At 36.0% G+C, this 26,319-nt stretch overlaps 1 protein-coding gene across 1 annotated transcript in view; it reads left to right on the top strand.

Moving 5' to 3' along the window:
- The window catches only part of AQR (aquarius intron-binding spliceosomal factor), a gene marked incomplete at its 5' end in the record, with an annotated part of 59,106 nt that continues 32,787 nt past the window's right edge, over positions 1-26,319 (top strand). Inside the window, 19 exons of the mRNA XM_082485736.1 lie at positions 1-87; positions 968-1,024; positions 2,186-2,226; positions 3,227-3,262; positions 5,601-5,721; positions 7,023-7,163; positions 8,791-8,859; positions 9,348-9,448; positions 10,142-10,218; positions 11,402-11,466; positions 13,410-13,526; positions 14,474-14,587; positions 15,401-15,504; positions 16,367-16,469; positions 17,353-17,473; positions 20,484-20,625; positions 21,399-21,577; positions 23,446-23,613; positions 24,048-24,217. Of these exons, the coding sequence (XP_082341862.1) occupies positions 1-87; positions 968-1,024; positions 2,186-2,226; positions 3,227-3,262; positions 5,601-5,721; positions 7,023-7,163; positions 8,791-8,859; positions 9,348-9,448; positions 10,142-10,218; positions 11,402-11,466; positions 13,410-13,526; positions 14,474-14,587; positions 15,401-15,504; positions 16,367-16,469; positions 17,353-17,473; positions 20,484-20,625; positions 21,399-21,577; positions 23,446-23,613; positions 24,048-24,217 (2,013 nt within the window). The remainder of the gene's footprint in view (positions 88-967; positions 1,025-2,185; positions 2,227-3,226; positions 3,263-5,600; positions 5,722-7,022; positions 7,164-8,790; positions 8,860-9,347; positions 9,449-10,141; positions 10,219-11,401; positions 11,467-13,409; positions 13,527-14,473; positions 14,588-15,400; positions 15,505-16,366; positions 16,470-17,352; positions 17,474-20,483; positions 20,626-21,398; positions 21,578-23,445; positions 23,614-24,047; positions 24,218-26,319) is intronic.

Raw genomic sequence — 26,319 nt, forward strand, 5'->3', positions numbered from 1 at the left:
ATGGCGTCGGCGTCCTCGTCCTCGGCCCCGCCGAAGAAGATCGTGGCGCCCACCGTATCGCAGATTAACGCGGAGTACGTGACTCAGGTAAGGCCGGCGGCGCAGCGGCCCGTGGGGGTATCCGGGCCGCCTCTCCGGCGGCCGGAGCCAGGCACTGGAAGGGCCGTTCCGGCAGCGGCGCCGCCTCGGTTTTATAATCTTTGTGGTCTATGGGTGTTAGGGAAAGGGTCCTGCTTTGTCGTGAGTGAAGAGAGATTTAACGTCAGGGTTACCTATGAAAAAGTATATGCCCACAACGTTTCCAGACTATAGGTATTTACAAGAGCAGCACTACAACATAAATCGGATTTGTTATAATATGTGAAAAGTTGCTGACAGTTTCTTGTAGCTGAACAATTTAAGTGGTTTTATACTAATGTTCATTTTTTTTGTGCTGGAAAGGCTGCTTTCCTGATTCTTCGACAGCATAAAGTTGGTTAGGAAGCTCTTGGCACAATAGCTCAGGAATTTTGGTGAAGTGATGGCTGCAGCCAATAGCCTTAAAATGTTAGGCCTCTATATGTAGCCTCTAGTCCTTTGTGAAATTCCTTAATGGGAGTGTAGTCATTTGTGGTCTGGGGTTTGCAGTCCTTGAAAGATCATGGTATATATTTGATGTAGAAGTAACTAGAAAATTAGGATAGAAGTAACTTTAAAAAAAAGTTTGTTATGTAGCAGTCAGTGCATCTGAAATATTTACAGAGTATCGCACCTCTGTTGGAGAAGGTTTAGATGTAAAACCTTAGATGGTTGAAAAGCATTGTTGTTAAAAAAATGTAATTTTGTTACCTGTATTTATTGTAAGCTGAAATTAAGCAAGATACTAATGAAATAATGTTTGGGGGTGGGATCCGTTATAGAGTTATTGTATCCCTAAATCTGAAACTGTATATATTTAACCTTTTTTTTTATTCACCCCCTCATACAGTTAGCAAATAAATACTGGGCTCCACATGTGAAGAAAAAATTGTCTTTTGATTCAAAGGTAAGTACTGGAATTGTGTTGGGCTGTAAAAGAATGAGGACCAACCCTTTTCTGATGTGCCAGCCTACGACGGTGCTTATTTTGTATGAGTACAGGAGACCGCTTGGAAGGTCTACAGTTGCTTAACACACTGTAATTATAAATTGTTTGTTATGTATTTGTAGTTATGAAGGTGTGGTATAGCAGTGCAGTTCTGTATGCTATTTGTTTAGTTTATTCTGGCCAATAACTTATGAGACTAAAAGATTTTTGAGCATCTCCTTTGAGGTTAAAAGATGTCTGAGGAAGGACTACTCGTAGAAATCATAGAAACATGAAATATGCAGATATTACTGAACTGTGTAATTCTTTCTAAAAGCTTCTGCAGACAGTTTTGAGGAGACAACTTTAGTCCTGTTCTGGTGGATATGTGCATTTTGAATGTTTAAAATTTGGCCTGATGTGTTTAGTTTTGTGTTAGTTTTCTGTAGTACGGGGTTCTTACACGTTAGGTTTCTTTCACTTGTGGGTATTTGGCCCAATCTCCCTTTCCAGCCTCGGTTTGCTCACTGTCTTTGTAGTATTTGTTATAGCATTTGTCTGTGATTGTTAGAACTAGGATGTAGGTAAGCAGCTGAATTGCATCTCTGTGTCATATGACGTCAAAGTGTGCCTATTGCAACAGATAGCACAGATACTTTCATTCCTGTTGGAAAGACTAGGTAAAAGTGTCTGGATTTGGTTAAGTGTCAGTTAAAAGAAACAGTGACAACAGATGACTGAGTTGATGCAGACTTGACTCTTGAAGACGGTTCTTTAAATTCAACAATAAACCGAAAATTAACAGTAAAAAGTGTCGCGTATCTGTTTGACTTTAATATAAAAATTTCAGTGCAATGTAGGTTATTCCTTCAGAATAATTTGAATGAAGGTCCTATCAGTTCTCTTATCATTGTGTGCTTTCCCCTAATTCGAGTCACTTTCTCTGTGAGAATGTATGTCTATGAAGCTTTTGGACTTCAGCCATCGAGAAATAATTGTTATTGACATTTTTGATCTAGTAGCAGTAAGCAGAGAGTAATTAATTCAGAGTAACTTTTGAGTGCATAAGATACCTTAAGGCATTTTTAATCACTTTATATAAAATTCTTAACCATTTTTTAAAAATATTCTTTCCTGTAGGTTATTGAAGATGTATATACAAAAGAAATTGTCAGGTCAAAGTAAGTACACGAGTCAGTTTCATTTACAGACAAGCGTTCCAACATTATCTGTATTGAAGTGGTTTCTGATGTTTCACAGAATATTTTAAAATGGATTAATGTGTTGAAAGTAGATCAAAATGACTTGAATGCATTTAAGTCATTTAATCGTTACAGTATTTCGAAGTCTGAATGTAACAAAAAGAAAGTTCACAAGCTCATAATCCTTATATGTGATGGTTGGACATAATATTGTTTGGTTCTTTGATCTGGTAGTCTGTTGTGTTTTATGTTGGTTTTGTTGTGATGGTTATAGAAAGCTGATCCCTTTGTCACCAAGGTATATAAAGAAAAAGAATCAAGAGTTTGCTGCCTCTAGCTTTTTGCTCTTTCCCTAATTATTGTTACCAGTTTTATAAAGGGCAAGTCTCATTTCAATGAATTGTAGTGTTAGATGGGGGAGACAAAGAATTCAAGATAAACTGCATTCTACAGCTGTGTGTACAGAAAAGAATTGCAACTGTAGCTGTCTGGAGCTTTTCAGGGGAAGTCTGAGCTCTGTAGATAAATCTATTTGATTCCTTTATGAACGTAGTCTAAGAATTGCCATACAGGATGAGAGCAAGCTTCCATTCCCAGTCACTAAGAGATACCATTATGAACTGATTAAATATATAGTTTTAGTTTTCCAGAAGACACTCTCAGCTTCTAGCAATTTATGTCTTCAAGGCTGTTGGAAGCAGCATCTTCATATTTAAAAGATCTAGATGGATTTTTTTAATGTGAATTTGATTGCTTAATGAACCTGCATGAACTCTAGCTTCCACAGTGTTACATCAGTTGCTTCTGCGTTCAAGTGGTTGCTCTTGCATGGAAGTGGGGAGACAGAAATAATTCCTAGATGTTTATATGGGTTTCATTAGATAACAAAATAAGAAAAAATATAGCCATTTTCTGCGCAGCTAAGATGTGTATGGGAGGCTTTTTTTGCTGTGTTAATTAATTACTTTTTCCTTTTTAGGTTTGCTATTAGAAAGATAATGCTTCTTGAATTCAGGTAAGCTAATTGGAATGAAATTTTACGTTATTTTTTCATAGGAATGTGTAAAGATGAGATGCTAAGTCAGTTTTGAAGGTAGTATACTCACTTGTTTGTACTTACTAAAGCCTTGGATTGTGTACCTATGAAGCTTAAGTGAGGAGAGCTTAATTTGAGGAGGAAATAATTTCATAAGCATAAGTAACATATCAGAGTGTCTTGTTTTATGATTCTGAATTTCTAGTGTAAGTGAAGCACCAAAGAAGACAGTGTGAATGAACTAGGTGAAAAACTTAGATCTGTAATTTGGAATGTGTCATTAAGCCTTAAATCAGAACTCAGTGAAGTCAGAGGAAGTTTTTGGATTAAATATCTTACTGCAAGGGTAAAAATGAATTGTGGTGCAGCAGCATCACTAACATTTTCTTCACTTGAAAGGAAGTGGAAATCTGTTTTGGAGACTCTTACAGCTACTTCAGACTTCCCTGGAAGAGCTGATAAAGCCTGTCTAAAATGATGTAAAATAAATATTTGCAGTATTTACATGTTTAGAAACACAGTATTTAGTGTTGTGTTTGCCTCTGTTTTTTTTCTCTCAAATCTTATGAGCAGAAAGACTGAGATGTTTTTTGGTTGAGATAGATTCTTTGTTTGAAAAGGCTGAAATATATAAGTAGTACCACCAACTAGGAAAGTAGGCCAAACTTCCCTCTGTTCCCTGCTTCTTTATTAGGAAAGGTGGAGGAGAGAATGTAAGCTACAGTTTGGGGTTTGACACTAACAAATAGCATGCTGGTAGCGTGGCTTCTGGAATTTGCATGCCAGCAGTACCATGGATTTAGAGCTTTTTAGCCCTTCTGTGAACATTCTTAATGTTACCAGTCTGTAGTGTAACTTTAGTACTTTCTGGTCTATAGCCCCATCTACTGCCATTTGTCCTGTAAGTAATTTTCTCTCTTTTTTTCCCCCACTCCCCCATTGGTCTGTCAAACTCTCCTGTTTTCTCACACATGAGATTTTCTTGTCCTTCGGTCTTGCTCGCGTACGTTTATCCTCACTTGGGGGCATAATAGTATTTTTACTAAAATATATTGAAGTTTATTGGAATTCTGGGGTGAAATGAAGTATGGAGTTTGGATTTGGGGGGGGGTTCCCCCTCCTATTGGCAGACCCAAGCTCTTGGGAAGCAGTATGTATTTCATCTTGTATATGCCTGTGAAGTTATCTCAGCTCCATCTGAAGCTACCCATTCTGGCTGAGCTCCCAGAAAGTGGAAATCACTGTCTGACCATTACCGAGCCTTTTGCTCCTGGTTACATACAAGTTCTCACTGCCTTTTTTCACCACCTTCTCTGGTACTTGTCTTGCCTGAAATTATTGAAGTAGCTTGCTTTAAGGCATCAGAAAAGTAAGCTGTGGAAAAAAGTAAATAGGTAAAACTGAGTTGGCTCATGAGGGGACAAATGAATGTTAGAACAGGCATTGAGAAGAAGGAATGGATGAGCAGCTTGTTTAGGAAGAAACAAGACTTTCTGCTTTCTGATGGCAGTTGTTAAAGTAGCACAAGGTGCTACTGTTGAATACAAGTGCACTGTTGAATATGATAGATTTAGGGATTGCCTCCTCAGCAGTAACTATCCTGCATAGCTTCAAGAGGAAGTTAAAGGAGGGAAACTGTTGCTTGTCCAAATAGCCTCTCATCTCTAAGATCTAATTTTAAGAGTTTCTTCTATGAGAAACATGCCATATTAATGAAGAAGAAATGCTCATTGCTCAGAAGCTGCTATTTTCTGGTGTCCAGTAATTTTTTTTTCACCTTCTTGAAAAGTCACTCCCCTGATGTTCAATGCTTTTATTTTAGTTGCACTGTCATGTAGTATTTTTATTGCCTTTATATGATTATAAGTTTAAAATCTCTCTAGATGATTCCTAGTTTTTTTACAAGAAAGGTTAATAATACAAATAGTGTTATACAGTAGTTGTCTTGTGTGTCTTACGTTAGGAAATGCTGCATATGACATTTTATAAAGTGAAGTTTTTCCCTTTTTTTTTTCTCTCCTTTTGGAAAATCAACTTGCATTCATGTTCAGACTTTGTATTGAGCTGTGGCTACTTGTTACATCTGAAAACCCTGTGGTCAATGTGTCTTCCTGATAAGAAACTCATCTGTCTCTTGTAGCAGTTACTGAGTCTAACAAGTTTTGCTGCAGTGATCTAGATGAGAGGTAACTTCAGGAACTATTCACAAACTATAAAGATGGCTTTAAGGAGAAGGAGGAAAAAAGCCCTGTGGATAACTGAGTGACAGATTATGTGGGTGGCAGCAACTAATGAAATACTCTTTGTCTCTTCACAGCCAGTACCTTGAAAATTACCTATGGATGAATTATTCTCCAGAGGTGTCCAGTAAGGCATATTTAATGTCAATCTGCTGTATGGTGAATGAGAAGTTCAGAGAGAATGTCCCTGCGTGGGAGGTAACCAATTTCAATTACAGCTAGAATTGTCTTTGATCCGCAAGTTGCAGCTTTTGAGGTGTGCTCACTTATACTGACAGAAGGTACCAAAGCTTGTAATGTTAAAAGTAAATGGTACCTCAGCTGGAATGTCTCATATAGTGTTTTAGAGTGTGTGTTCTTCTCGGAAAAAGCAATGGATGGATGAAAAATCACCCGATTCCTTTTGGAATTCCTTTGTTCTGCTCTGTGATGCCTTTACACAATCAGCACCATTTGCTTTTTTGGCACTTGACAAAAGTTGGTCATTGGCAGAGAAGTTCTTGCTCTGATATTGAAAGAAAAAAGGATTTTTATATCTGTTGATATAAGAAGGCACCACTGGAAGTCTAACATATTATCCAATAGTGTCTTGCTTAAAACTTGTGAATACAGTTTTGTCGCTTTCTTGCATGAAATTTTATTCTAACAATCTCTTACTCTGCTTCTCTGTGTACTGTTTTTTGTAGTAATAGTTTTAGAAATGATTCAGTGTTTCTACAAACAGTCCTGGTCTCACAGGCCGTTTCAACAACATAAGCTTAGTTAGAAATTCTATGCAATCATTATTTCAGAAGCACACTTACTCTGATAGTAGTGCCATTACTTCAGTGCTGGCAAAGCACAAAGGATTAATAACTTGCTCGTATGATGTCTGTGCCTTCTTTTGTTCTGGTGTACGTATTAGATGCAAAATAACAGGTACATGTTATTTTCCAGGCAGCTTAGTTAAATTTGTTATTTGGTACATGGCTGCCCTTGTAAAGAAACCATTTTATCTCCACATTTTTTTGGTTTATCTTTTTCTGGCTTAGATCGCTGAATGGATGTTTCACAACTGTAATTTGTCTCTGGTGGTTTTTGCCTGCTCACTTTTTGCAGATCACTAAATAGCTGCCATAATTTTAGGCAAAATCTACCGATTCTCTTCTAACCTGTGTCATTTTACAGCAATTCTGTGTGATCACCGGTTGAAGATGCCCACAACACAATTCACTCCACTTGTGCTTCTTGTTCAGTTTGTCTTGTACATCACCTGTGTTAGTCTACGCAAAAGGCAGTAGTCCCACTGAGACAGTTCCTACAGCGTGAGGATCCTTGGTCAGGAGGATATCATTATTCTGTTTTGTTTGTGCTGCCTGGTCAGAATACATGAAAAAGAGAAAAAAAAATCCTTTTATAGATTTAAATGGGTTTAAAGATCTTAATCTATGTTATGTGAATGAAGATTAAAATGATTTGTATCAACTCGACTCAAAATCAACCTCCTCTTCTATTCCTAGACATTCAAAAGAAAACCAGAACACTTTCCCTTCTTTTTCAAATGCATATTGGAAGCATCGCTGGTTGAAAATGACAGTGAATACTCTCTTCATGAACAGACAGTCTTGCTGCTTTTCCTTGATCACTGCTTCAATAGTTTGGTATGTTAAAAGTAACTGTAATCCTTCCAGTGTCTTTATGCTGTTCTGTGTTAATAGGAGTTTAGTTTGAGCAATTTCTTCTTACGAGACGGATGAAGCAAAATTCCCATTTAAGGAAGAAGGTGGTACCGGAGGGCTTTTACCCCTCTTTCTGACTCTTCCTTTTTTGTCTCTCATCAAGTTTGCTTTTTCTGTCACAAGGTCATAAAAGAGACTTGAAATTGGAGGATTGGCGCTTACTGCAATTTAAAAGCATATATTCAGACATATTTAAAATGGTGATTAAAAAAATGTATTTATATTTGAAAAGGTGCTTTACACTTAAAAGCAGATTACTTACTGCTGTACTCTTTTTAGTTTGGATGGGAAATTGCACAAAATTATTTCCATTAGCTATTGAGAAAGACTAATTTTTTCACTTCTGAAACCAGGTTTAGATAATATTTCTATCTGCGCTTGTCTTGAGTTAGTTTTAAGAAAACATTGGACCAAGTTGTGTTCTCAGTCTATAGTAAACACACAGTTATAGATCCTAATTAGCAGGCGTGGAGAATAATTTACAATTATCTGTTACATCAAACAGTACTCTTACCTCTTTTGCTACTGAGCTTTTTCTTTACTTATACACAGGATGTATCAATCAAAATCAGGATCCACACAAATAAAGAACAAAATTGTGTCTTGCAGACAAAACAATTGAAACGGAATATGATTTGATTTTTGGAGTTAGGAGTGATTATGGGAGCCAGTAATCATAGTGAACCTTATGTGTATAGCTTATTGAGGTGTAGTATTTTTCTGTAGTGGCTGTGGTACAATGGATCTTGGCTTTAAAGGAGGGTTTGGTAGTGTCTGTATGGGAATCCTGTTTGCAGGGCATATGTCTCATAACATGATATGGAAGCCAGTAAAAAAGTGCTTGGTAAAAGCGTACAGCTATTTGAAGCTGTACTTCTTTGTGAAATGCAGAACAGGATAGTCACAGTTGTGTTTTAAGTAAGGAGCACTGAAGTGCCAAGTTTCAGAATGCTCACAATAGAGCATTTGTCCATGAGACGTATTTAAGATATTAAGGGAAGTTTTTCAGTAGTTTAGGAAAGAAAGTAAACTTTGTGGATACAGATCACAGGCAGAGCTAGAGAGAAAACATTTGGAACAACAATTGAAGTTACATGAATTATAGATAAAATTAGTTATTTCAGATAATGGGACGAGTGTAGATGAAGTGGGAGAAACTTGATAAATGAAGGGCTTCGGGAGAGAAAGAACAGAGTAAAAACAAATAGGGAAAGGACAGTAAGACAATTCAGTTCAAGTACAAGAAATGTCTGAAGAAGAAACATCAGTTCTCACCAGCTTCTATGCTAAAAATACTTGGGAGGGGCCCCTGCTGAAGTCTTAAGAACTGACAGAATCCATGAAAAGAATCTAAAGTATGAAAGTCACCAACAGTTTTAAGTGTTACTGGGTAGAGCTATTGTGCAGTTTCCAGTTAGGAAATCGTGAAATCTAATATAACAACATACGTGTTTTTGTCAGATGGTAATGTACGTTGATGTATTTTGTAAGACAGGCACATCAGAAAACATAAGAATTCTAAAAAAATATTTCTGTAACTTTCTAACAGGAAGTGGATTTGATCAGAAGTCAGGTGCAGCAACTCATTTCCTTACCGATGTGGATGGCTCTACAACCTGTAAGCATAACCGTGTAAACTGGCAAACTAATCTTCTAGGCATTATGCAAGTCCTGTAAAGTGAATTCTTATGGAATACTGTTATGGAAGTCTAATATTTAAAGCTGCCTGCATTGCTATGGAATTATATTTTTGTGTGCTTGGTAAAATTCTCTTTATTGTAAGTTGGAAATTTTCATGTAATTGTAATTAATAATTATTTATTTTTTTCATAAAGCTAAGCTTTGTTGCTTATAGCTTATTCTAGCTATATTTGTAGACAAGGCTATGAGATCACAGTGACTGGGGAATGGAGCCATCTAGCCATGGCTAGATTCTCTAGTGGTATTGCATTGTTTTTTTACAGTGATTCTTATTGAGATTAGTCTGAGCAGATGTTTATTTGAGTTTGTTATATATTTTTTCTTTTTTTAATAAGAAGACTGGATTGTATTTTTATCCGTGAAAACAAGGATTCTTGGTGACTGAATAACATTTTAAAATTTCAGAAACGGCTGGAACAAGAGCTGAAAAAGACACCAAAACTAAGAAAATTCTGGAATCTAATTAAGAAAAATGATGAGAAAATGGATGAGGAGGCAAGAATGCGGTATGTTGCAGAAATTATTTTTTCTGTTAAATCTAAAGCCCTTAATGCATTCATTGTGTTTCAGTTAAAATAAATTGTTTCAATAAAAAAGTGTGTGTGTATGTGTGTGTTAAAAAAACTGTGAAGGTGGCAAATATGGATTAATCATATGTGGTCTCCTGGAAATTATTTTGTTTTCCAGTAGTCTTTATGCAAAATACCATTGTAGAACTCTAATATTTTGTTTGGTCGGTGAATTTGTGATACCCAATCTTAGAGCTAAAGGATGAAAGCCATAAGAGAATATTCATGTAGTTACTTGTATTTTTTCATGACCTTTAGCAAATGTTCAGCTCTAAAGCAAATAGCTTATGCAAGTATTTGAATAAATTTGTGTGTGTATCATGAAAGTTAAATGTTCCAATACTTTTGTGTTGCAATGTGGTAAGGTGTAGGTGGTGACATACTTCTCCTCTGACTCAGTCAAACCACGGGGTTGTTAATCAGTTCTGTGCCTAAAAACTTAGACTCTGCTAGTGTTTGCCTGAGTGCAGAGAGAAAAGTTACCATCTAAACAGTTTAGGTGTGTTTCAAAGTAACTTGCTACCATTATATAAATTTTAAAGCAGCTAACTTTGTATTAGTGAAAGATATGATATACTTCTAGTCTGCATTTAAGAAATATTAATGCTTTTGTCATATGCCTGATTTTAGAGCATACCAGGAGAGAAGATTTCTTTCACAGCTCATTCAGAAATTCATTTCTGTGCTAAAATCAATACCTGTCTCAGGTAACTGTGGTTCTTATGTTACTTTGTTATCTGGTAGTCTGTCTTAAATTTTTTTCTGTTGCTGAAGCAACTGCTCCTTAGGGATACCAACCTGAGGTTGGAGACCTTATCTGGACGGGGTTTTAGTGAAATCCATGCCTGTCTGCATGGATTTCATGTCAAAATTAGTATTCAAATCTGTGTATGCTTTAAAAATTAAATAGCAGAAAGCTACTTTAAACCTCTTCTTCTGCTCAGTATGGACTTAATTAAAAAAAAAATTTCTGGGTACTGATATTCATTGTTGTATGCTTACGGCCTTCGTACAGCAGTAAAGCGTTTCATACGTATTTAGATGCCTTGTTAAACAGGTGGTATAAATGCATATCATAAGGTTCTATTCTGTCAGTACTGTTGATTTACAGTAAGAACAAAAGCCTAAGTGAAGTGAAATTCTGTAAGATTTGACTGCTCTTGATTTATAAGTCATTGTGACAAGCAAAATTATATGGTTGCCTGATTTAGAAAGGAAAAGTGTTTGTGCAGGAAGGTGTTAGCCTTTTGACATAAAAAAGGCTTATTATGCTCTAAGTACAGCACAATTTGGGTGAAATCACTTCCAAGAGTTCTGCTTTTGCTCTTAAACTCTTAGCAAACTTCTTCATCTCTTAACGGAGCTGTAATGGGAAATTCTGTGTATTGTGGCTTCCTCAGAAAGAATACCTATTCCCTCTGTTTTCCCAGTTATGCAAGACCTGTTATAGGAAGATTTACATTAAGAGCTCTTTGGAGGCTTTAGAAAATAGATATTCATTAAAGCAGACTTAGCATTGTGTTTTGACATGATTCTAAAGGCTCCTTAAGTAGTCACCGTTGAGTACCTTTTGAATATTGTCAAGGCCTTTTGCACACACCTTGATTGCAGCTTTTAAATAGGTATTTTTGAGTACCTGGGGTTAAAAGTTCTTAAGAAGCTTAGTGGGCCGTTGGTATCTTGTGGAAGTATGTATTTTTGTATGTCACATTGGTTGTTTTTTTTTCAGAGTGGATAAAATGACTCCTGAAATTCTGGTTACGTTACTTTCTTATATCCAAAAAGCTAATACTGTTATATTAGTAGCATTTATTACGTTTTTAAAGGATAGGTCAAGTACAAATATATTGTGGTGTGAATCAATTGCAAAATTTTTTTTTTCCTATCTAGGTCCTATTTCTATGGACAAAGTTCATTATTGTGAAAGATTCATTGAACTCATGCTAGATCTTGAGGTAAGTTATTAAGTTGTTTCAAACTGTTTCCAGGTGTACTTTTCTAGGTTTTAAATGTGTAAAGTCATTATTACAGCCTTATTCCAATTAGCAGATGGTTATGTCACAGTTGTGCATACGGTCGCTTAACAGCGGTTTTCCATCTGTAAGTAGGAGGTTGTAGCAGTGCATGCACATTGGGAAGTGACTAGTAACGTTTATAAACCAGATGAACTGTTAGAGAAAGCTAGGATCCTAAATTGCTCAGTGAAGAAGATTTTGTTAATTGTAGTAGTGTTAATAATTCTGGCAATTGATGAGGGTTTAATCCGCTAGGAATAACCCAGATGTAGTCTACCCAGTGCACAATAGGTCACTTAAAGTATCTTTTGTGTTGTAGGGTATAATCCCAGAAAGCGTTGGTTGTTCTGAAATGCAAACTATTTCTATTTGACTAGAATTCGTTATGTAGAAGTAACAGTTCTGCTGATCTAGGTTTGTTACAAGATAATAGGAGGTCAGGCTGGTTTTGTGAAATTTTTCAGTAAGTACTGAGAAAGTGGGACAATTTTAAGATTCACAGTACCAGAATTAAAAATAAGACATTAATATGCAATTTCTCACATGAGTAGCAATTTACTTAAAATAGCTTCAGATTTAGAAGACTTTCTGAAATAAGACAGTGTTTCCTGAAACTGTAAGCATAGGGAATTTTAAAATGTCTTCATCTTGAACTCATATTGTCCTCTGCTAAATCACTTGAGTAGCCTGTGCTTGTAGTTGCAATAGAATGAATTCTTTAAATTAGATCTTGTTGTCTTATGATATAATGTACTCTCATAAGTGAAAATATATATTTGAAGTTAAACTTAAGTCTGGTTGTTAGCCAGAATACTTAGAGGCAGTACATTTAATGTTGGTTCTCGCTAGGTATTTCAGGAAGGTTAGAATTCAGGCAGTTTATGAAGCCGGTTTAAATGACTGGGTCAAGCAAATGAGAAATTAGCTATAAATCAAGCCTTTTTGCCTCAGTAGCATGTACTGTGTTAATGAGCTCTTTCTACCTATGTCGAGGTCTTTTTTAGAATATTTGTTTAATATTAAAGTATATAGACTGCCATCAAAATTTGGTGATTTGATAATTTAAAAAGAATGACTCCATCGAAAGTTCTTACGGTTTTCTGAGCTTTTGGGTTTTTTTTGTAATTATTGAGCAGGGCAATTAACATTTTCTACTACAGATTCTTTTATTTTCTTTGTCTTAGTACTAACCATCATGTTGGTGCTTTTTGGCTTTCTAAATTTATTCTGTAGATTCCATCGAGAACAACTCATTTTTCTCTTGAATTGTTGAGGTGTGCTACTGTATGCTGTTGAACAGTTACTACGTATAGCAGCTGTTTACATTGAGAAATCATCTGTTTTGTTTACAAAAAACTTTTATAGGGTTTTAATTAAGATTTGAAAAATTCTTAGATCTAATTTGAGTATCTTACAAAGAATAGAGAATACTATATTTAGAAGAGACAGTTTGCAGTCTTGAGAATGACAAGCTTAAAATTAATGAAATGAGTATAGAAAATGAGCATTTAAAACAATGTAACAGTACTTTTACATATCTTTTGTAGCACACAGTCATTATGTAGACACTTAGTATCAGAACAATTGCTTTATTTAATTTACATTTATTACTGGCAGGACGCAATCTCAGTAATGGCAGGCTTGTGCTGTGCTCTTAGTCCTATAAAAGGCTGTGTTTATAGCAGCCTACGTGCATAAAACCAGTGTCTTGGCATACATAAATGCTGCTTTAATATGAGAACCTCTGTTAGGGTATTAAATACACAAAAAACTGTTCAGCAATCTTATCTTGATATGCCTTCTTGAAATGGAAAATTATGAGAAACCAGGATTTCTTACAGTTTTAAGAACTGCTTGTACTAACATGAGGTTGTTTACTACAGGCTTTACTTCCCACACGGCGCTGGTTTAATACAGTGTTGGATGACTCCCATCTCGTTGTTCACTGTTACCTGTCCAGTCTTGCTAAAAGAGAGAGGGAGGGTCATCTCTTTTGCCAGGTGAGATACAAAGTTGGTGAAAATAACTTTTTCATTCTGATGCGGCTCTGAATACAGCTATTGTTTTCTTTTATATTTGTTTTTTAAGACTGGTTTTTCTGATGGATGCAAACTACATGTTTACTTAAATCCTTCAGACTGGTCCTTTCTTACCTGTACCTATGTGTGTGACTGCTCTTACATTTCTGGGTCTGTGTTTGAGCGGTTCTTAAAAGTACAACCTAGAAAACAGTGCAGCTTCTGGCATACTTTACCCCACATATTGTCAGCAGTGTGTTCTTCTGTGCTTTGTTTTGACTTCAGACTGTTGTACAGTGCAGCTGTTTTTTGCTACAGTCCTTCAGGTTACTCAGTCATGGACAGTATATTAGTTTTTATGGCAGGGTCTGAAGATCTCTCCCCTTTCCTGCATCTCAGCTGCTTTTCCTGCTGCTTGCTGTCCCCCATCTCTGGCATTTGTTCAGTTTCTCTGAGGGTTAGTATTGATGGAACACAAAGCCAGTAGCACATCTGAATAATTTTCTTCTTCCAAGTTAAATAATCTCATTGAGGGGTGGGCTGAATTCCAGAGCTGGCATCAGAGAGGGCAGGAGAGAGTAAGACCTCTCCCTTTTGGTAGGAGCAAGCCGTAAGTTGGGTTCAGTGTGTCAGTGAACCTCTGGCTGGGTCACTTTAGTGCAATTAGTTTCAGTTTCAAGTCCTTAGTAGGTGAAAGAAACTGCGTGGTTGTGGGCTGAGCTGTAATTTCTATGGATTGTAGATGAGATACCTAACAAAGTTATTTTGTGCATCAGCCAAGTATTAAATTTAGTCCATTTCTTCAAGAATTTTGAAGAGCTCTTGTTTGTGCATGGTGCCCAGATTTGTCCTCTTAAATTGTGTTTTTGTTTGTGGTGGTACGGTGTCTCTTATTGTTAATCCACTAATTTATATGGGTGATGTCTCAGCTTTTAGATATGCTTAAATTCTACACTGGCTTTGAAATCAACGATCAGACTGGAAATGCTTTGACAGAGAATGAGATGACAACAATTCACTATGACAGGATTACTTCTTTACAGGTAGGCAGATGGCAAAGTGCTTATGGGAGGGAAAGGATTTGGTTTTGGTTTAGTCTTATTTGCACCTGGAATAGGCATTAAATTATTTCCTAAAACTAACCCCTTATTTTTTCTGTTGAGTTACAGGAATAGTTTTAACTTGACTTTCTATGTTATACCAGAGACACTAATGCTGCAGTGTAATGTATGTGACTATGACTAAATAATATGCTGTAGCACACCTCCACCACTTTTGATTTGATATTGTTGAGATGAACTGCTCCCATTAAATCTATTCAGAAGGTAAAATTAAGTGCTGTAGGAACTTAACTCATGATTATGCAGTAGGTGGCACCGTTTCTTCAAGATCAGTGCACACGTATGGTAGCAATAGTGGTCCGTTGTACCTAAGAGACAATATAAAAATTCACTTTACTTGTAGTTATATAAAGATACTTAGCTTTTCAGATTTTTTCCCATCAGTTTTAACAAAAAAAATTATCAGGGAATCAGGTTTAAATTAAATATGTTCCTTGTTTTTCTTGGTTGTCTGCAAGGCTACGTGTCTGCGCCATTATGTTTTATTTTAATGACAGAACAAATGCTGATAGGAGGGTGTATAAAAAGATACTGTGTCAGAAGAGGAGTAGTAACAAACCGGTGGTGCTAACTAAGAAAAATGGAGATTTCACCTGGTTTTTATTTGTATACTGGTAGTGTCCACAGGGTGCTATGTGTTAGGAATCAGAGGAAACTATAGTAAATATTTAGATTGTTATTAAATTGTTTCATTAATATACTTACATTCAGTTTTTGGGCGTGGGTCTTTTGTAGAGAGCAGCATTTGCACATTTCCCGGAGTTATATGACTTTGCACTCTCAAATGTAGCTGCAGTAGATACTCGTGATTCACTGGTGAAGTTATTTGGACCCCTTAGGTAAGTTACCAAAATGAAATTTAACATGAAATTGAAATTCTTTGTTCTCAGTATGTCTTAATTTAACTGACTTCTAGCCATTTTTCTTTCTGACTTCTCATGTGACTTCTGAGGTCTTTCTGACTTGTCATGGTGCCTTTACATCTGCTGAAATAGGGAGAGTTTGCATCCACTAGTAGTGAAGTACTAGAATTCCAGTATAAGAAAAATACCTGTAGTTTCCTTTATTCTAATGAATGTGAAAAAGTACTAATTTTCAGGAAAATAGCTAGCTGTTATTTTTCTATTACTATTTTAGTAATATTACTGTTTACTATTTAGTAACATTACTATTTACTATTGCTATTTTACTATTTATTTTAATTGTAGCACTAATTAACTTAGAGTAGTCAAGCTCTAACTTTTTTACTTTAGCTTTTTTAATCTGTTCTGTAGAAAACCTACAACAGAAATCTTAAAAGTACACACTGTGTTAACTGTATTGTAAATGTTGTGGTTAAAAGGATAACAGTCTGTATTTTGACAAAAGCAATGTGCGCTCTGTTGTTTGGTTCTGGTTTCAGGTACATGTCTTGAAACAATAAATATTCACACCTTGCTGTGTTTGTTGTGGATAAGTAGTTCAGCTTACACCTGTGGCTGAGCACACTTCACGCACGGATGTGCTCTAGAGCACTTTGTAACAATTCCAAAAATAAATATTTTAAATATCTCAAACTTTACTTAAAATACTGATCTGTAATTGTTGGTGTCTGATGAAATTCATAGATGGAAATTTTTTCCAAAAGGAAAAAAAGTTACTGTAAGTGCTTTCTCTCATGTTTCGGTGTCAGTTTCACAAGTTTTTCCTTCTGCTGTGCAGCTCAAATGTTCTCCACCAGGTGGCATCATACCTCTGCCTGCTGCCGCCCCTTCCTGACGGGGAAGACTCGAGCTATGACAAGGAGTTTCTGCTGGAGTTGCTGGTAAAAACATAATTAATAGTGCTTGTATTTTTTCATTGCAAACTCAAGGTCTAGCTAAGTCTAGCAACTACACTGTAGGAAAGTAGCCATTGAGGACCCTTTGCTGAACCACCTGGGAACCACAGCAGCGTTATACCAGTAAACCATATATTAAGATGGGGTTTAAAACCACGTAAATTAAGTATTTGAAAATGTTTATTTATAAATGTAGTTTTCCTGAGAAACTAGTATGTGTTTAAAAACAAAAAATCCACTAAAGCAGACCTAGATATTCAGTACCTATTTGGTTCCTCAAGCCCATTTGAAGTACCATTTCATGTGCATAATGTGTTTTTTTGGATATTCAGTGTATAATAAAAAATTGTTCATGTAATTTCCTGAGGTTTAGATGCTAGTAATATGATACTCATGGATGCTGTGGAGAGATATTTGTTCAGGTGACATATTGTAATATTGAGTGGATTTTTTTTTTCTGTCAAAGAGGGAATTAAGACTAGCTGTTGCTTAATGAGAAGTGTTAGTTAGTTATTGACTGTATGTTCAATGGAAAGCAAAATAAATTTCACTTGAAGTTGATTCTTTGCTAAGCCTTGACAGAGTATTTTCAGTTCTGCCATGCCATTTTTGGTCTGCTGAGTAGCCAAATGATTGTTTGGCTCTAGTACTATGACCGATGGTTGGACTATGTGTTTGTTCGTCTTTTGATGTCACTCTGTGCATTTATGTATATTTAATTAAAAAAAACCACAAACCGCAAACTTACTAAAAGTGAGAAAATGACAAGTGACCAGCAGCAGTCTTATGGATTAATGTGCACATCTCAAAAAGTAGCTTTATTGTCTCTTTTTGACTTATGGAAGTTTAAAATGCATCCTTTCTTTAGGTTTCTCGTCATGAGCGACGAATATCTCAAATTCAGCAACTCAACCAGATGCCTCTTTATCCCACAGAGAAGATTATTTGGGATGAAAATATTGTGCCAACTGAATATTATTCTGGAGAAGGTATGATTAGTAGTTTAGTAAATGCTGAAAAAAAAAAAAAAAAAAAGCAGTTCTGATGTCTATGTTCATTCTGTCTTTGGAACTTACATATGCAGCACTTTTTCATATTCCAGCATCTTAGATTAAGGTCAGCTTTTTTTGAGTTATGAATCAGGAACTCTCAGATGAAATTGTCAGAAAATTCATAGAATCACAGAATCTCCTAGATTGGAAAAGACCTGTAAGATCATCTAGCCCAGTCATTATTAACCTAACACTGACAAGCCCACCACAAACACTAACTTGCTTCTAATCTGGGTAACAGATGTGCTATACCACCAGCTGTGGCACAAGTGGTTACTGTAAGATGAAACAGGTTGTAAACATGGAGCAGTAATCTTTTGTCTGTGCTTTTCTCTTCAGTATGTTCAAAAAAGCCTTTTTAAAATGAAAAAAAAAAAAGGTGATGGTGGGAGGAAATTAACACTAATTATCTTACTCGTATTTCAAGGTGGAAATGTACACATAGAGTGCATAGACTACTTTTCAGTGACTAAATTCAGAACCTAGCGTTCTTGCTCAATGTGCTCATGATCAAGGAAGCAAACTGCATGTATTGCAAACAACGAATTATGTAATTTTAAGCTTTGGAATATGCAGCATGTGCATTTTTCTTTAGCTACTTAAAAAAACCTTGTTTTAATGTGGATCATGAGAATTTACATTAGGGATGTGAAAATTTTAATTTGGAATATGGAAATTCCAAATAACAATATATATCTTCAAAGACTAGTATAAAGTATGTTTCTGGTTTCAGCTGTAAGTATTCTGTAGTTTTGATTCAGAGGTTCTTTGTGTAAGTACAATCCTTACGTTCAGCTGCTTAGCGTAAATTATTTTTGGGGGGATAAATTCTCTGTGAACAAGTATTAATGAGAAGAAAGAGTTTTTTTTGAAATTTGACCCCTTTAGGTGAGGCAGGGTTATAGGGATCAAAGGATCTTAGTCTAAACAAATACAAACACCATCTAGAAATCTGCCCAAGAAGAGATAAAGTTATTATGTTTAGTATGATGCAAGTAGTTAAAGACTGATTCGTATTCTTCTGAATAATAGGTGTCCTGATGGCGGATTATCCTAAAAAAAAAAAAAAACCAACCCAAAAAAACCCCCAAAAAACCCTCAAAACAAACAAACAAACAAACCCAAAAAACCAAACCAAACCAAAAAAAAAAAAAAAACACAAAAAAAAACCCAGACAAAAAAAAACTCAAAACAAACAAACAAAAACCCAAATCAGTGTGATTGCTCTAATTTCTAGGAAATTAATATATAAATAAAGATTTTTTTTTTTTATTATTTCAGTAAACAACACATAGGTTGCTTTTATGCTCTGGAATATATTTTAAATGCAAGTCAATGTAGCTTTACTGTCGTTCAGACTGTATTGGAAGGCTGACTTTGCAGTACTTAAACTTGTTCGTGTACTGTGTGTGTGTTTTGTGTTAGCCATATTTGCCAAATATGTTAATCACAACATATGTGTTATTGGGCCAAGGAAGGAGAAGTAGCAGCCCATCGCACCTGTTTCTGTGCTGTTTTGTGAATTTTTAATAATGCATTAAAGAAATTTTATTAATGTTGGAATGTGATTTTCTCAAGTAACAGTGGTTACTAGTGGAAACATTTCCTCCTGTGGTGAGCTCTTTTGCTGTTATTATCCATGTGTTGATAGCACTGTTGTGAAGCATTTCTGTTGCTGTCAGACTGCTACAAGTATTTTTCTATTTTGCTTGTCTTAGTTTCAGTTTGCACTTTCTCTTTTTGATCTCCATGTGCTCTCCAGCCCTGATTTCAAACAAGACAGTTTAGTTTTCATGGTCTTGGGGTTGGTTTTATTTTTTTTTTTGTGTTTTTAAAAGTAGCTAATTTTTTTGGCATAAAACTTAAAGTAATTTAGCCCAACAAAGATAGGCGTATTTTTTCTATTTTATTTTTAAAAATGAGGGAAGAAGAATATCTGTCTGATAAATACGTGCAGCCTTAAAGAGGTGTTGCTTCAGGCCCTGCCCTTTGTGCATATAACTAGCTTTACGGGACAAGGTTTGTTACTTGGTGTTGAGAAATGTGTTAAACTATTTCATCACCATGAGTCTTTCCAGAATAGAAATTACTGTGTTCTGTCGCCTTTCTTCATTACCATTGTGTCTCAATGCATGTGAAAGCCAATGTGTAGTGCAAATACCACTGAAAAGTTACAAGGGTAATATTGCAATTTAGAAAAGCCTGATGCTTTCACAGGGCTTAAGCATAGGTGTCGAACTGGAACATTAATCCAGTAATGTTAAATGAGTAATGTATAGGAATCTTTATTATGGAAAATTTGCATCGAAGACTACCCTAAAGCTGTGTAAGCTTTAGGACCTGTCTAGGAGTTTTAATACTCATTGTTTAGTTAGAGCTAATCTTCCTATGTTTTTCATTCTTGTTATAGATTTTTTTTTTTAATAATAGCAGAAACTTATGAGGAAAGTTGTGTATTAAAATTTGATTTCTTGGCTTAAAACTTTTTTCTACGGTAATGGTTTTCATGGCTTCTAATAAACATAAAGGATCGGAATTGGGGAATTGTTGGATAATGCATGGTTTTTATTGGTTAATGAGACTTTTTCATCATTAGTTAATGCTATCGTAATTGTTGAATTCCCAAAGTACTGTTACTTTGCCCTGCATTTGATTTTTATAAAATCAGTTTTGCTGTAGTCTGAATACAGGGGAGGATTCAGTCTTAAAATAGTTTGCTGTATTGGTGCCAGAAGGATGAAAGTTCCTTTTATTTTGTGCATGTTTGTTTATTTTAGTGGTGTATATTTATAAAAGGAGTAGTTCTTAGAATCTCCCAGGATAACAACTATGGCAGTTACAGAATAACATCTGTATGTATTTATGAATTTGTAGAACCAATGTATTAATTGATCATCTTTTTGTTTATCCATCAAATATCTCTTCCCTCCCACCCTTACCCCCTTAGGTTGTCTTGCACTTCCCAAATTGAATCTACAGTTTCTCACTCTTCATGACTACCTGCTGAGGAACTTCAATCTTTTCCGCTTAGAGTCTACCTACGAGATCAGACAGGACATCGAAGATAGTGTCAGTAGGATGAAACCATGGTAATATTTATTAACTGATACAAACCAGTCAGTTCAACTTCAGTTGTAATCAAAGTGCATTCAAGACTGAGTAACTGATACTGTGTATATAATAAATGCATACTAACAAATGTATTTTAAACGATTACATAGATATGTTTTATACTAACTTCTTCCATAAGGTGTTGCCATCCTGTGGGAGTATTTTGTAAGTGTGTGTTGATATATATCCCTATAGGTGTGTTAAGACAGTATGTTGGATGCTAACAACCAACCTTTGTTGTGTTAAGATGGATAATTTAGTTTTCTGAAAGTACTAAGCCTTGGCTGACATTACAAAATCTGGAAACTTTACCACCAACTCTTCTGGTTTATGAAAGGTGTTACTGAGTATTCTTGAATTTGCTATCTGCTACATTTTGATTCTCTGTAGATTTCAAGGGGTCATTTGGTGTGATATCACTTACATTTAGTAGTTGCTTCTTGTTGTCTTCCCTTTTTCTTCTTTCTTTGAGTTTCTGTCTTTTTTTTTAATAATGCCAGCGTAAGTTGCCTTTGTTTCTTGAAATATATGAAGTCCATTCATGTTACGTTTCAGTTCTAAAATGCAGGATTATGTAAATCTACTTCAGTATCATGTGAAATTAAGACTTCTACTTTTGTCTTAGAGCTGACTGTAAGGTAAATTGTTTCACAATTTAAAAAAATCAGATAATGTTATCAGATAATGACTAACAAAACTTGGTGTTTGGGGGTTTATTGTTAATTTGGGTTTTTTTTTTTTTTTTTTTTAGGTTATCGGAATATGGAGGTGTGGTCTTTGGTGGATGGGCTAGGATGGCACAACCCATTGTCTCTTTCACAGTGGTGGAGGTTGCAAAGCCCAATATTGGTGAAAACTGGCCCATGCGAGTACGAGCAGATGTTACAATTAATTTGAATGTCCGAGATAACATCAAAGATGAATGGGAAGGTACTTAATGTTCTTTGAGATAAGATGCTCAAAATAGGTGCTCATCAAAACACACTTTGATGTAATCTTATATGTAAGAAGGGTTTTTTTATCCAAGGTACAGATTTGCCAATCTTGATATGCTATTTAAAAGTCACTCAGATTCCAACTCTAAGAATTTTGTACTTTCCTAAAATGAAGATTGAAATTATTAAAGTATTTACATGTATATTGGGAACGGAATGTTTACAATTTCAGATTGATGTAATTCAGTTTGTAACTGTAAAATTCTGCCCTTTACAGGCATTGTGGAAAAGTAACATATAATTTTAAATTAATGTTTGCTAATAATGTCATATTGGAAAAGTAGTGGGGAATGTGATATCTGTCTCATACAGGTGGAGAGGACAGACTTTGATTTAATTAAAACCAGTGCATTTTACTAGTTTTCAGTGTATTTGAATATTATTAGGAAATGCTGACTGTACTAAATACTTATAAGTATCCACAGGCAACACTTCTTTTGCTTGGGGAATTGAACTTTAGTTGACCGTGTTGGCAAGTGCCATAGAAGCATGTACTTGAACTTGGATTATCAGTAAATGTCACTCCCTTCTCTTTTGTTAAAGAAACCTGTTAAATGTGCTGGAGCTGCATAGTGTGATTACAGGTCACGTAGCCCAAATGCTAAAGCTGGAGCCTGTGATAAATAAGCCGATACAAGTTTGGGAATGTAGATTTCTATCAAAGTAGAAAAACTGAGAGGATGGCAGCAGACTTCACTGCGCTGAAGGTAGCTATATAGTGGTGCACCTAGCTTTTTAAATACTAGGACAGCTGGTGTGATTTCGGATGCAGTGATGCTTTAACTTAATCAAAACTGAGGTGAAGAATTGATGAATCGTTGCCTGACTTAACAGGGTCTCGGTGAAACTACTTTGGGTTGGATAATAGCCAGTGAGTAATGAGAAATTATTTGTCTCGTGTGCAAAATACAGCATGTGTTTACTATAAATTTTGAAGGTGTCTTAGATCTGTGAGAATCTGTAGAAAAAAAACTGGAGGATAGGACTAGTGTTCAGGATTACATTAGTGCATTGGAGAAATTGCATTTTAAAAGTAGTGTGTAGTTCAACAGAGATGAATATTAAGATACTAAACTTAAGCAAGAAAAGTCACCGCACAAATGCATGTTGGGAGAGTAACTTGTTAGGCAGTAGCTCTGCAGAATGAAAAGAGTCTGAGGTCATCATTACTCAAAAGCAAATGTGACTCCACAACAATATGTTATTTCTGAGGGAAAAAGAAAAACATTCAACCAAGTTATATCGGGATTTATAAACTGGAATGTAGCGTGGAAAACAAGTAACTTGGTTAAGTGACCTCTTACTTTAGTTATCTATTTAATAGGGTAACTTTGCTTCGGATTTTGTTCCCAGTTCTAGACACTGCACTTAAATTGTTTAAAGAAAAATAATTGCAGGTTAGTCCAGAAGAAGGCAATGATAATAAGAGATTAATGGCACGCTGCTTTTGAGATAAGACTGAAAATATCTAGGTTGTGTAGCTTAAGTAAGATTATTGGGAGAAGAATAATCTTTATGTAAATAAGTTTTTAGTAATGAAACAAAGGAGTCAATTTCTCCTTTTTATATCTGATGTTCTAGCAGATCTTACTGTGCAGGAATAGTGGAAAAGATGACAATATCCTATGGTTCTGTATCCTGTAAGTTAAAGGTACATTTTGAAACAGAACACATTATTTTCTGTAAACAGGTGGGATTTTATTTAAAAGAAATTCTCATGTATTCTATTGTGTATATGTATTAAAGAATGGAAAAAGGAAATGGCATTCAATCAAATCACTGAATGTTCCTTTTTGGAATCAGGTCTGCGTAAACATGATGTCTGCTTTTTGATTACGGTACGTCCCACACAACCTTATGGCACCAAGTTTGACCGACGACGACCTTTTGTTGAGCAGACTGGTCTGGTGTATGTCAGAGGCTGTGAAATCCAGGGCATGTTGGATGAGAAAGGACGTGTTATTGAAGAAGGTATGGTATACTAAAAACTTGTTTGAAAGGTTTATTTTTTTTTTCCTTCTTTTTTTTTTTTTTGTTAACAACCTAATCATTGACTTGCTTCTCTTTTCAGCAACGCTCATTGAATTCATTACCTACTTGAAAAAAACAAATTCCATAAGCAGCCTGAGGAAGGTTAACTAGCTTCCTCTAGTAAAATCTGATATAATTAGATGAATTAAATAAATCCAGTACATTTTTGTTTTAGGAATAAAATAGCTTATATTCAAAAACTATTAGAAGTGGAATGAAAACATGAAATAAGAATGTTTGTAATACCATGCAGAAATTAGTTTCATCATATGAATTTGTCTAAATTTAATTTCAGGAGTGATTGTCACTTATCTGAATGATAATCTGCTGTAGCACTACTTCAAATTCTAATCTTACCATTTCATTATGGGCAGGACCTGAACCCAAACCAAGACTAAAAGGGGATTGCAGAACATACAGAGTATTTCTGGACCCAAACCAGTATCAACAAGACATGACCAATACAATCCAAAATGGAGCAGAAGATGTTTATGAGACATTTAATATAATAATGAGAAGAAAACCAAAAGAAAACAATTTCAAGGTAAGGTACTGCTCATTGACTCTTAGGATAAGAGTTTGTCTGAATATGCCAGCAATACTGAGACGTGTTCATTTTAGATGCGTGTAGTTAGGCTTTTTAGGTGGTGTTGGATTGCTGCAGGAAGTTAGAGCGTGTCACCTGGTGATAACTTCTCCCTGCAGCTAAGTGTTGAAGTAACTGAAAATGAGAACACTCCTACTTCACACAAGTATATAACATAATATAACATAACATTAGTTTATGATTTTAGTCTTTTAGCATGTAGTCTACAGATTAGTTGTATTTGGCCTTCAGGGTCAAGGGAGTATGGGGAATGTTTTTGTTACCTGAAGTAATAGTGGACTATAGGAAAAGGAGGAGTAACTAGTCAAAAGGTGAAAATCAGAGAAACTTGCTAGCTTTTGGGAGCATCACTGAATCAGTTTCTTATTGGGCTTTGGAGGGTGTCAGATGAGATTTTTAGCACTGGATATATTTGGCGGTCCTTATAGAGATTGTATGCTAACTGGAGCTTTGCCGACTGAATGGTGCTTCTTTTCCTGCCCTAACATTTTTCACACAGTTTCAGTACATTATTCTTTGGTGGCATTTTACTTCCTTGGGTATTCATTGACAAGAGAGCCTTCAAGGAATTTGGTCAAAGTTCGAAGTAAACCTGTTGCTAATGCATTATGATACTGTATATTGCCTGTAAGTAAGATTAAAATTACGCACACAACTTTAATTCAGTTTTGCATATAAATTCAGCAAATGTTGTTTTTCAGGAAGCTTATCGATAACTTAGTTTCTGTTAAAGCAAGAAGAGGAAAGTTTTCCAGCAAAGTTGAAATGATTATTTGAGTTTCCAGAATTGTGAATTGACATAAATTTAACTTTGACCAAGTGGTCTGTGTTGCCCATAGTAAACTGTTTTGATCAGGTGGCATAATTACAGAATCATAGGATCATTTAGGTTACAGGGCAACTCTGGAGATTACTAGTCTGAGCCCCCTGCTCAAGCAGGGTCACCTGCAGCAGGCTGTCCAGGACCAAGTCTAGTTTGGTTTTGAATATCTCCAAGAATTAAGAATCCAAAACTTCTCTGGGCAACCTCCTCTAGTGCTGAGTTGTCCTTGTGCAAAAAAAAAAAGTGTTTTCTTGTGTTCAGAAGGAATTTAATGTGTTTTAATTTGTGCCTGTTGTCTCCTGTCACTGGACACTACTGAGATGAGTCTGGCGCTCTCATCTTCATTTCCTCCTATTAGGTGTTTATTATATTGATACAATATTCCCTGGGCCGTCTCTTTTCCAGGCTGAACAGTCCCAGGCCTCTTGGCCTGTCCTCATGTGAAAGATGCTCCAGTCCATTAGTCATCTTTGTGGCCCTGCACTGGACTCACTCCAGTAACTCCATGTCTCTTTTTTTAACTGAGGATCCCAGAACTGAACACAGTGCTCTGGATTGAGGGATGGGATGCCATTCAGAGGGACCTGGAGAAGCTTGAGAAGTGGGCCCATGTGAACCTTGTGACGTTCAACAAGGCCAAGTGCAAGGTCCTGCATCTGGGTCAGGGCATCACCCTGTATCAATACAGGCTGGGGGATGAAGGGATTAGAGCAGCCCTGAGGAGAAGGAATTGGGAGTACTGGTGGATGAAAAGCTGGACATGAGCCTGCAATGTGTGCTCACAGCCCAGAAGGTCAACTGTATCCAGGGCTGCATCAAAAGAAGCACGGCCAACAGATTGAGGGAGGTGATTCTGCCCCTCTGCTCTGGTGAGACCTCACCTGGAGTACTGCATCCAGCTCTGTATCCCTCAGTACAGGAAAAACATGGACCTGTTGGATGAGTCCAGAGGAGGGTCACAAAAATGATCAGAGGGCTGGAACACCTCTCCTATGAGGACAGGCTGAGAGAGTTGGGGTTGTTCATCCTGGAGAGGAGAAGGCTCTGGGGAGACCTTATAGCGGCCTTTTGGTACTTAAAGGGGGCTTATAAGAAAGATGAGGGCAGACTTTTTAATAGGACCTCTAGCAGCAGGACAAGGGGTAATGGATTTCACCTAAAAAGGGTAGATTTAGGCTAGATATAAGGAAGACATTTTTTTTATGATGAGGGTGGT

This window comes from Vanellus vanellus (genome assembly GCF_965231255.1).
Source record: "Vanellus vanellus genome assembly, chromosome: 6".
NCBI classification, from domain to species: domain Eukaryota; kingdom Metazoa; phylum Chordata; class Aves; order Charadriiformes; family Charadriidae; genus Vanellus; species Vanellus vanellus.